We start from the raw sequence: 11,345 nt of genomic DNA on the forward strand, positions 1-11,345 counted from the left end.
TCATATGCCAGATGTTACCACAGTATATGAGGGCGTGCACATTGTACAAGAGTGAAGAGTGGTGTGACATCCCCAAGGACTCAAACCTGTGACCTCTGAGCAGTGCAACCTGTTTCTTTACCATCATACCTGAGGACAACCCCATATTTATATTGCATACATAGCAATATGGTTGTGTATTCCCCCAACGTATCATGGAGAGTTGGTTCACAAGGATGTTTTGACTGGCTGATAAGTCTCACAAGACTTATGCAATTACAAACACAAGAGCTTCCTTTAACCAACACTTGAGCCCCCTGGAAATTATTGTGTGACACAAATTTGAGTGGTTCCAGTTTTCGTGTGGCGACTGAACATGCAGCTAATTGTGACAGTTGGTCATTGTGAAACGGTAAAGTATGTTTTTGCCCTAGTGTCCCAGGATAGTCGTTCTGTTTTATTACCAGGAGGGGGAGCCAACGAGCTGAGAAAATGTAGGGTGCGGTATTTTCCGTGCAAAACTTCAAACCATTCTTCTGTCAACTGTCAAAATGCAGTCAATGGGCCTCATTCACAAAACTTTTCTGAAATTATTCTTGCTGTTATTTAAAATGCTCCTATGAAAAATCAGCTTGTGCAGACCTTATGTATCCCAAGTGTGTGAGATGATGGATTCTGATTTTGTAAATTTTAAGCACAATCCTGTTCATGTGATTAGCATGAGGAAACAGCCATGAACAAGTACAGATAAGAAAAAAATTATGAATGCTGACATTTTCTTGAAAACATTCTTACAGTTTACAATCGAATGTGATCATACATGTTTCATGAACGAGGCCCAATGTTCTGGAGTTTATATCAGAAATAAATAAAATGTAGTTAATAGTTGAAACTCAGAGGGAGAGAGAGAGAGAAAAAAATCAGGGCTCTTAGGTTCAGTTGGCCTGTCATCCTTTCTGCTGCCTCCTCAACTACCATAATGGTAATTGTGGAAAAACAACCCTGCCTCTACACAAGTTCGTTCTCCCCTCAATGAAAGCAGTTAAATTAATCTTGCTAATACCCCTTTGCATTCTGTCTGCTTATCTGGATAGTTAATGAAATAATTCCTTCAAACTCTCCCACCATGGGTACATACAACAATATGAACAAGGGTATATTAAGGTATGTGCAACAGCACCTCTCATAGGATTCAGACCTACAACGACCTGCTTACAAGCCCAATTTCTTAATTGCTCACTTGGCACAGCAACAGCATGGTAACAAAGTCAATGCCATTTCATCACTGAGATTTAAAAATATATATGTATAGAAAGATGCTATTACATTGAAATATAAGAAACGGGGTGAAAGTCGAATAGATTTTCACACTCTGTTCCTACAATGTCCACACACAGAAAAGAGCACTGTCCTGCCAAGACCCCTGTTAAGGGCATATCATATCGCGAGATTAGAACTCCCCCGAACGCGAGGATTGAGGAGGGCTGTTGTGTCTGTGGAACGCGCTGCGTGCTGATGCTAGGTGTAGTGAGCTGTTTCAAAGGGAAACGGGGAGGTACAATTCCCCGATGCAATCACTGCACCGGATGCACGTTTATAGTCACAGATAAATATTGTCCTGTGTAAAGCGTACGCTTCTATGACTGCTCGCTTTATTGATGCAACTGGCTAATTTGCTAACGGGTCCGTGCAGATGCCATTCCAGCGGAGGAAAAGGGGACATGAATACGCAAGACAGTATGGCTTTCCCTCTTCCTGTAGGATGTGTTGAAAACACAGAAACGGCACAGCTGTACGCCTTTTAACTTACTCGGATATCTGTTTTCTTCTTGAACAAGAATACTTTACTGCTTTAATGCGCTCGCACGGGTGGATTCTGATGTATTGACAGGGCCGCTGTCCGACCCGCACGGCTCGGCTCGGCTCAGTGAGTCTGCAGCTAGCTGGATCCAAGGAGCTGGAGTGCGCTGGGGCCTCGGTTTTATAATACACATTTTGGGAGCTCTTGGAGCTTACCAAGGGAAAGGGTCGGAGGCCAATCCCCCGGTGACAGATGTGACATTGGGGAGAAATCATTGTCCTTTTTGTTTTGTCCTTTTGTTATTTTGGATTTGAATGGCATATTCGAGTTTCTGCAAGCGAGGCGAAAGCCGTGATGATGGAATGATGGAGGGTTGAATCTCAACCATTCTAATACGTCTAGATGGGGCGAGACAGAACTGATGAACCCTAACGTTAGCTAGTTCTACCCCCAAACCAACACCGCTATCCGAATTGGGGAAAACGGACCCACTCTCCACATCTGGATATATCTACACTTCTCTCTGTCTCTCTTACCCATTTCAAAACCCCCCAAAGGCATTCATAAAACATGGATAAACTCACTATAATCTCAGGGTGTCTGTTCCTTGCAGCCGATATCTTTGCCATCGCAAGTATTGCAAATCCAGATTGGATCAACACTGGAGAATCAGCAGGTAATGGAAATAATATTCTAGCGGCATTTTCTAGAGGAGCAAATTGACGAAAGTTATAACGTTATCTGTGGATATATATATATATATATATATATATATATATATATATATATATAATAAATACATACACATACACACACACACACACACACGAGCTAGCTGTTTTTGTCTTCTGTTAGCTAACATTAGCTGTCTCAATACAAGCTATGGAATTTTATTTGGACCTGATAATGATTCGTAACAGATTAGTAGCTACATAGCGAGATAGCTTGTTCCTGTCGTTTTATGATCCCTATAAATTAGCTAGCTATCGTTTTAGTTAATCCCTGAAACAAAGATATGGGCTCTTCAATCGAGATCTATTGACGTCTCATCAGCATCGACATCTTTTGTTTAAGGCTTATCCATTGGGTGCGTATATAGAATATACAACTCGCCTACGGATCAACCTAATAACCAGCAAGCACTTTAGTAACACGTTCCTTTTATTAAGTTAAAAGGGTTAAATTAAAGGGTTTTGAATTAAATTAAAGGGTTTTCTAGCTAACTTTTGGCCATTATTTTCAGAATGATGGTTTGCCCGTTTCTGTATGATTAGCAGAAAAGGGTTTCTGAATGCTAGCAAACTTTTATTTTATCGTTTTCGGTTTGCAGGTGTGTTGAACGTGAAATGTCCCATAACTAGGGTAAACGTGGTATGGGACCTGTTCGTAGTTGTGTAGCTTGCTTTTAATATTTTCTGTAACGTATCTATTATATGACTGTTGCTATCGAACACTGGCTAATCAACTATAATAGCTAAGTAGATCGCTGTATATGATTTGACGACCGTAAACTTAAGTGATGACGTCGCTCAGCGTGCGCAGCCTGGAAGTAAATAACATTTATTTGACCGCTGAAAAAGATTATAAACTGACATGTTCGATCGTAAGGTTAAATACGTGCTTATTTAGTTTGGTTGGACTTTGGTTGCTGGTGCGTGAGGAGCAGCAGTCACTCGTGAGCCTGTAGTAGTCTTTTTTGATTGAACTGTGGAACAGTGTGAGGTTAGAATGTGTACCTGGGTGTTACCCTGAGAACTCCGGTTTGAACTCCGCACATACTGGGGGGTCGTCTGTCACGACCGCTTCCAATGAGCACTGACTGTGTGCTAACATTGTGCATGTTCTGTGTGTGTATGCGTGTGGGTGAATAGGTATTTAAGTGTGTGTATGTGTGTGTGTGTGTGTGTGTATTAACCTTTTCCGTCTCTGCAGCCTCCCATTTCGTCCAGTCTTCCTGTTCAGATTGGTGCATGTTATGACTGAACACTAATAAGTGAATTTATTAGCCACTGCAAGAACAGTCCATTTGATATTTGCATTTAATAAGTTGTCGGTAAATATGATCTGAACAGAAATTTTCTAGGCATGATACTCAGCATGTCAGGTCCACTTCCAGGTATATTACAAAAATGATTGTTCTGGTAGAGGGTGGCATCACACTTCTGTACGAGACTCTCTGAGCAATTAGTCCAGCGCTGACTGACAGCGTAGCCTGTTTTTAGTCGAGGGTTTTATGTGCATTTCCGCCTGGCAGGGTATCCTGCTGGGTTTGTTGTTTGTCATTGGGCAGGCTCCTGGAGGGCTTTCAAAGTACTTCATTTGGAATGTGAAGTCAGTGTTGTGAAAATGCATAATGTTGCACAGTCACTTTTATTGCCAATTAACACAAAGTGCCTGGAATATTTTATTTATTTATTTATTTATTTATTTATTGCATCTCTGTCATCGATACACGCTTTTATAGTCCCTCTACATCAGGGCTGCCAAACTCTATCTTTGGAGATCTGCTGTCCTGTAGGTTTTCATTTCAGTCCAAATTTAGCACACCTGATTCCACTGATTGGAAACTGAATGAGATCTCTAGCTGTTGAATGTGTGCTTTGTCAGGGTTAGAGTGGAAACCTACAGAATCTTCAGGAACAGCGATGGGCACCCCAGCTTTACATAGATGCATTGTATCAACAGAGAGGTCAGAGCACAGGGTCAGTCACATTGCGGCACCCCTGGAGCAGTTATGGGGCTCGGTGCCTTGCCCAGGGGCACCACCAGCTGCATGTGTGTGATCCTGAGTGTGAGTGAGCTGCACCGTGTTTGCATTTGCTGCACTGTGATTGGACAGTGCTGCATTTGCTACGCTGTGATTGGGCACTGCGTTTGCTGTGCTGTGATGATACGGTGCTGGCTGTGCTGTGCTGTGATTGGGTGCTGTGTTTGCAGCACTGTGATTGGACAGTTCTGTTTTTGCTGTGCTGTAACTGGACAGTTCTGCATTTGCTGCGCTGTGATTAGGTACTGCGTTGCTACACTGTGATTGGACAGTTCTGTGTCTGCTGTGCTGTGATTGGGTGCTGCGTTTGCGCCGCAGGTGCTCTGACGGTGGGCTTGGTGCGGCAGTGCCAGACAATCCACGGGCGCGAGCGGACCTGCATCCCTCCACGGCTCCCGCCGGAGTGGGTGATCACGCTGCTCTTCATCATCATGGGCATCGTCTCCCTCTCCCTCACCTGCGGCCTTCTCATCGCCTCGCACTGGCACCGCCACGCCACCAAGTACGCCCGCTGGATCGCCTTCACCGGGAGTGAGTATACCTAATGCCGCTTGTTTTCTCCTCCACGTCTTTAATGTTGTCATTTCACATTCCTCTGCAGCTTCTAAGCTGCATTTCTCATGCGCTTTATGTTGAAGTGACCCCTAAAGCCAGGCCGTGTTCAGGGCCTGAGCCACAGGGTTTGTGCTTCTGCACGCTGGAGGAATGGGAGGATTAGCGTTGGATGAAAACACCATAGAGGTGATGCGCACGCTTCAGCGAAGGAAGGTCAGGTCAAATGAAACTGCGCTCAGAAACCTTTTAGCCCACGTGCTCCGTAGCCTTCAGTGGAGCCATCCTCATTCCTGCGGGATTCGAGTTAATCTGGCAACCTCCAAGACATGTGAACTGTGTTATGGTTGGTCCTTTTACACCGGGGTAAAATGTCTTGCGGAGGTTGCTGCGCGTCTGCCTGCTGCGCTACAATTTTGTGTCTCGCTGTGTTTCGGATTACGTGCGTTTGTTTTTGTTGTCTTTCCTTCCCACCGTGTCACAAAATGGCTGGCAATATTTTAGTTACGGTACCCCGCTGAGGCGTCTGTGTGGGTGTGATGATGAAGTAGGCCGCGGACGCGGAACGCTCCTTGACGAGTGCGCCCGCTGTCTCCGCTCTGACAGGTGGGCGTTGGGAGGGGAGGGCGTGCTGAGTCCTTCACTGTGAGCGCCAGGGAGTGGAGGGAGGGACTCGGGCGGATGAATTTAGAAACGTCAACACGCTCAGCTATTGTCTGGCTATGTGAGGGTGCGATTGGTGGGGTATTTTGGGGCGGACAAGCGGCTTACCGGAAAGAGAGAGAGTGCGGTCAGTGGGAAAGCCAGATCCACTGGTGCTGGGGTCCGGCGAAGGCCAGCAGTCTAAAGCGGCATCTTCATATGTTGGTATGTTTTTGCTAGAAACGAATGGTGGGGTGACCCTTTTTTGGATGACGTGTCTGAGTCACTGTCGAATGAATGACTTTGGCTTTAATTTTAAGGTAGAACTTATTTAGCCTTTTCCCATTAAGAGAATTGTACCATGGCAAATTCAGTGCGCTGTTAAAGCACAGTTAAGCGTTTGATGCATTTTATTTTAATGCTTAGAATAGCAGTGCTTGACAAACCAGTCTGCTTTTTTAAACGGTTGTTATCATCACACTCCCGGAAATTGAGGTGGGTTTGATTTTGTCAAATTATGTTTTTACCGTGCCGGGTGGTTCTCCCGCGTGTTCATCCATGACGAGGTCCCTCTACGAGTTTTATTTTCAGCCTTTAATCATGTCTCCTTGGAGGTGAACGGTACCATTAAATGGCGTAGAGTGAGCAGTGGTCACACCCATGAGCTCAATGTAAAAAGGGATTTTTTTTGCACGAATAAGGTGAGACGCAAGCATTTGCTTCGAAACCATGAGAGCATAAAGTAATGGAAGGCTGGAAAGACGCTGTGCAACTGCTTCTGTAAGTGCCAGGGTGTGCGTGTCATGTACGAACAGTTCGATTGGCACTTTTTAACAACTGCCAGACTCTAGCTGCCCCTCTTCCAAGGTTAACAGGCAATTCCAGAAAATGTACTTGACTTTTATGGCACTTGGTGTCCGTGCTGATGGTAATGATCCGGGTCTCGCATCCTGTTCAAATGCTTTTTAAGACACAGTGTACAAGGACATTTTGGCCTATAATTATTGCATATAATTGATTAGTCTTCTTAAAACTGACTTGACTAAATACTAGTCATGTTGCATTTTTTTCCTCAGAGAAATTACGTGCACTTTTCCTCTAATTTCACAAACATTGGAAAAGTTGTGATTTCTGTTGCAAAAGTTAATTCTCGCATATCAGAATCCTGACTGCTATGACTGCACATGCTCAGTCGCAGTATTTAAGCTGCTTAAATTAGATGAGTCCCGCTCTCTCCGTATCTCCAGCGCGCGTGATTAAGTTTGTGGGGCTGGGAGCGGTGGAAATTGCCGGGCCTGGACCTGACCGGAGCGCGCAAAGTGAATTAGGAAGTCTCTGCGCTGAAGGACGCCGCGATATCTCAAATCTCTGTCCTCATTCGGAGGCGAGGTGGCTTCTTTTCCATTTGGAAGCACTCGGGGATGCTTTACAAATGGCCCCCGTCATTGCCCCTCATAAAGACGAGGCAAGTCTAAGGGAGGAAATTCTCCCTCTGCCCGCGCAAGCAGATGCTGCTCCTATTCTGGCTTCATAAAGGCTTTTATAAGCCATGTCACATGAGCTATGCCCTGCATGAATATTAAAGGTAGCATTCATTGACCTAATGTGAGAGAGTGGTAGTTAAATTGATTTATGATAGATTTTGTGTCTATTTTCTTTTTTTTTTTTTTGCTCATTCCTCCATGGAAATTTGCTCCGACTCTGCCAAGTTAAACGGAGCGTCTGTGGACAACAGTTTTCCTGTCATACTGCAGATTTTCAGTTGGATTTAAGCCTGGGTTTTGGCTGGGCGATTCCATTAGGCCTTCTTGTTATAAAGTCATTTCTTTGTCATTTTGTTGTGTGCTCTGGGCCATTTTCCTGTTGGAACATGAATCTTCACTCTTAACACAGATCTCTTGTGGACCGAAATGGGTTCTTAGAGGATTTGCCTGTATTTGGCCTCATCAGTCTTGGCTTGACGGAGACAAGCTTCTCTGTCCCTCCTCCTGAAAGACAACCCTATAGCATGATGCTGCTCCCACCATGTTTGACAGTACGGTTGTTGTTACCTGGCTAATGGGGTGTGTTTGGTTTGCGCCAAATGTAGCACTTTTCTATTAGGCTTAAAAGCTTTGACGTCAGTCTGGTCAGACTGCAAAATCTTTGTCCGGAAAGGTCTCAGGGTCTGTCTCATAGCTTGTGGCAAACTTTCTCAGAAGTGACTTCTGTCTGGCCACTCACCCAAAAGAGGCAGAATCTGTGAAGTGCTCGAGAGATTGACCTCTGGACAGTTTTCCCGCCATTTTGGCCATCAGCTCAATGTGTCGGTGTTGTGACTGGTCTCTTGATCCCTTCTCTGACAGTAGCACTTCCTGTACCTTTTGCCACTTAGCGAGTTCCACAGACAGTTCCTTTGTCTTCACTGCAGCCTGACCATTCTGATCTGCTGTTTCAGTTCTGCAACCTCAATGTCTGTGATATTTATTCTGCCTACATGCAAATGAACACTGGTGGGTTATGAAATAAACATAGGTGGGCCTCATTAATGTACTTAGTGTGATCTCCTAGGAAAATATAAGTACATCTGGTGAATACTTAACAATTAAGTCATTTTCAAGTTTTATTTTAAATATAATTTTAAAATGATAAATAATTAATAGGGGGGTGAATACTTTCTGAAAGCACTGTAGTTGTAATAAGCCATATAGAAACTATTGTTATCTCTACAATATGGCTGATTGGTTTCTTTGTTCGTGAATTATTATATATATCCTCTGCTTTCATGAATTATCGGCTGTGCTTATATACTGTTTCCTGCCAGTGGGGCATTTGAATGGAAAGTGAAGTGAAGAGTTGCTGTCTGGAGCAGTACTCTGTGTGGGGAAGATAGAGTAGGTTGTTGGGATTTTCTGGTCTATTACATCATCTGTTGGGATCCTCCACTGCCTCTGGCCCCCCTCCCAGCATTAAAACATCATTAAACCATTCATTATTATTCTTTTGTGTCATTGTTCCTTCTGGAAGCGTTGTAGCATTTCCAGAGCGGCTCACAATGCTAAGTGCTTCTACCGCTTGTAAGAGCAGCGGCATCTATGGAGAAAGGAGCGCTAACGCTAGAGCGGCAGGAAGTGCTATTTGTAGCTTCACCAACCAGACTGCAAATTACAGTCATCTTTCTTGATAACAATGATTGTATGAAGTGAAGACGCTGGCTAACCGTTTCCTCTCCCTCTTCTTCCCGCAGTGATCCTGTTCTGCATGGCCGCCCTCATATTCCCCATCGGCTTTTACATCAACGAGGTGGGAGGGCAGCCCTACAAGCTGCCCAACAACACGGTGGTGGGGTCCTCCTACGTCCTCTTCGTGCTCTCCATCTTTTTCACGATAGTCGGACTGCTGTTCGCGGGGAAAGTCTGCCTGCCCGGCTGACGGTGCTCCTCCGGTGACGTCTGTTTGAAATTCCAGCGGAGAGGGGCTTCTGTGAAGACCGGTATTTCAGAATGACCATCAAAGCAAAAAGCACAAAAAAAATCAAACAGAACAAAAAGGGCCTAACGATGAGCCCCGCGGCGCCGCAGAGCATGACCCGGGCAGCAGGGGGCGTGGGCACGCCCAAACGCACTGCCAGCTGTGTGGTTGCCATGGCAGCTGCTCCTGCACTGTGACATCACACATTCAGAGGACCTGTATTTCACTAATGACACATTTGTAATTATATATATATATATATATATATATGTATATATGTATATATATATATGTATATATATTTATATATATATATGAATCTTTTACCCTCTTCCTCAACTGTTCCTTTTCGTGTTTATTATGGTTTTTATGATTAGTATTATATTTGGGTCCCTGTATTCACAAAAGTATGTCGAGAAATCCTCCGAGTATTGACCCACTGAAGTGCCACCTCTACTGCCCCCTGGTGGCAGCTCAGGAAACAGGCTGTGCAAAGGCTGCAGTACCTGGTAGATTCCGGGGTGGGGGTGGGGGGGGCGGGGTCTCTCAGAAATGTGCCACACCGGAGAGGGCTCATACCCTCTGCAGTTGGAGAGGGGAGGAGAGGGGAGGAGAGGGGGAGGGGGGGAGGGGAGAGGGGAGGAGAGGGGGGGAGAGGGGAGTGGAGAGCCAATGTCAGGGTGGAGTGGCCAGTGTTTGCCCATCCTGAAATCAGAAGAGGGGAGTTAAGACGTTGAGCTGTACGTCTGTGATAAAGCTTGGAGTTTTATTTTTCATTCATCATCGTTCTTATTATTATTATTATTATTATTATTAATATTTTGGTTTAAAATAAATGCCGGGCTGCAGGTCCGGTCCGTGTGGTACTCTCTCTCTGAGGCAGGAAGGCCTGGTCTGGTGATGTCACCGAATGAAACACAGGCGCAGTGTCAGTTCTCATGTTTTTCTGTGATTGGCTTACAGACCTGATTCTTTCTTTCTGTTGATTCCTGATGGATATGAAAATAGTTTCTATTGTTTATGGTTTTGTTATTGTGCCACGATATGTTTTATATTGTATAAAATGTAAATTTATGAATTTATGTTGGATTGCTAAAGGAAGCACTGTGTGTTGACTAAAGAACAACACCAACAGTGTGCATTTACCTCAGTGTTTGTCATCCACTTATTTTGTTTGTTTTTCCTTAATTGAGGCCTCAATTTCTGGCCTCAACAAGCCGATGCCCTGATCAGTCAGTCACTAAGGGCTCAGTTCAGTCTAACCACAAGGTGATTTGTCCTTACTTTGGAGAAATGCCTTCAAGAGTGTGTTATTTTTCAGTTCTTCCACAGTATTTATTGCTAATCTCTGAAACTGCCAGTCAAGCTGATTGTGTTCTGTAATGATCAAAAAAGAGATAATTTGCTCAATAAACATGATTCTCCAAGTTCAGGAAAAATGCATTGTGGTTTGCTAGAATCTGAGCCAAAAAAAAAGCTTTGACTGAATAGCAAATGGGATTTGAGGACTGAAGAGAAATTTATCAAGAAAAAACTCTAAAATGTAAGCAACGTTCTTCTCAGACTTCCTTTGCTTAACTCGAGAGTGCTAAATAATCTCAGTATTATGTGTGTAAGAGAAAGCATACCTGCTGTTACAAGCCAATATCATGTTTGTGATGGAACAAAATCAGTATTGTTTTATTTTTTGCTCATGATGGATGTACAGAGTTTTTTTGTTTGGAGACTTTGTGAGGAAGAATAAGAAATTAAAGTGATTATTTACCACAGTTTTTAAAGTGTTCATTGGCATGGACGTACTGTATTGCACTTTGGATTCCACTACAGAGCGCAGCATGGTCAGGAACGCTGATGCAAAACTTTATTCACTGCTGTTCAATGACTGATCCTAGGCCCCACTGAACACCTGCTCATAATAATAGTAAATACCTGCCTGTTACTCATCTGTTTAAAGGGGTTCAAATGGCCATAAATGACTTGGCAAAACACCTTAACGTCTGTCCATCCGTGGGGACAATTTTAACGCCTCATGTCTGTAAAAATAGAATCGCCGGTAGCTGTTAAACTGTGTTTAATTAACTGAGAGCTCAGCAGAAGATGAAACTGGCAGACATATTATGGGGAACTGGGAAACGCCTACATGCTTCTGTTCTG

At 44.1% G+C, this 11,345-nt stretch overlaps 1 protein-coding gene across 1 annotated transcript; it reads left to right on the top strand.

Moving 5' to 3' along the window:
- Positions 1 to 1,428: 1,428 nt before the first annotated feature.
- Positions 1,429 to 9,735, top strand: mosmoa (modulator of smoothened a). Its single transcript, XM_064315567.1, has 3 exons — positions 1,429 to 2,456; positions 4,866 to 5,078; positions 8,968 to 9,735. Exons 1-3 carry the CDS (start codon positions 2,351 to 2,353, stop codon positions 9,150 to 9,152), a joined length of 504 nt encoding a protein of 167 aa, XP_064171637.1. The 5' UTR covers positions 1,429 to 2,350; the 3' UTR covers positions 9,153 to 9,735.
- Positions 9,736 to 11,345: the final 1,610 nt, after the last annotated feature.

Source organism: Anguilla rostrata, chromosome 17 (assembly GCF_018555375.3).
Source record: "Anguilla rostrata isolate EN2019 chromosome 17, ASM1855537v3, whole genome shotgun sequence".
Classification (NCBI taxonomy): domain Eukaryota; kingdom Metazoa; phylum Chordata; class Actinopteri; order Anguilliformes; family Anguillidae; genus Anguilla; species Anguilla rostrata.

Bases quoted from the DNA above. Each gene is read 5' to 3' on its own strand.
- mosmoa (XM_064315567.1), top strand. From the start codon at position 2,351: ATGGATAAACTCACTATAATCTCAGGGTGTCTGTTCCTTGCAGCCGAT. The intron at 2,457-4,865 runs GTAATGGAAATA...TTTGCGCCGCAG, and splicing joins CAACACTGGAGAATCAGCAG to GTGCTCTGACGGTGGGCTTG. The intron at 5,079-8,967 runs GTGAGTATACCT...TTCTTCCCGCAG, and splicing joins CTGGATCGCCTTCACCGGGA to TGATCCTGTTCTGCATGGCC.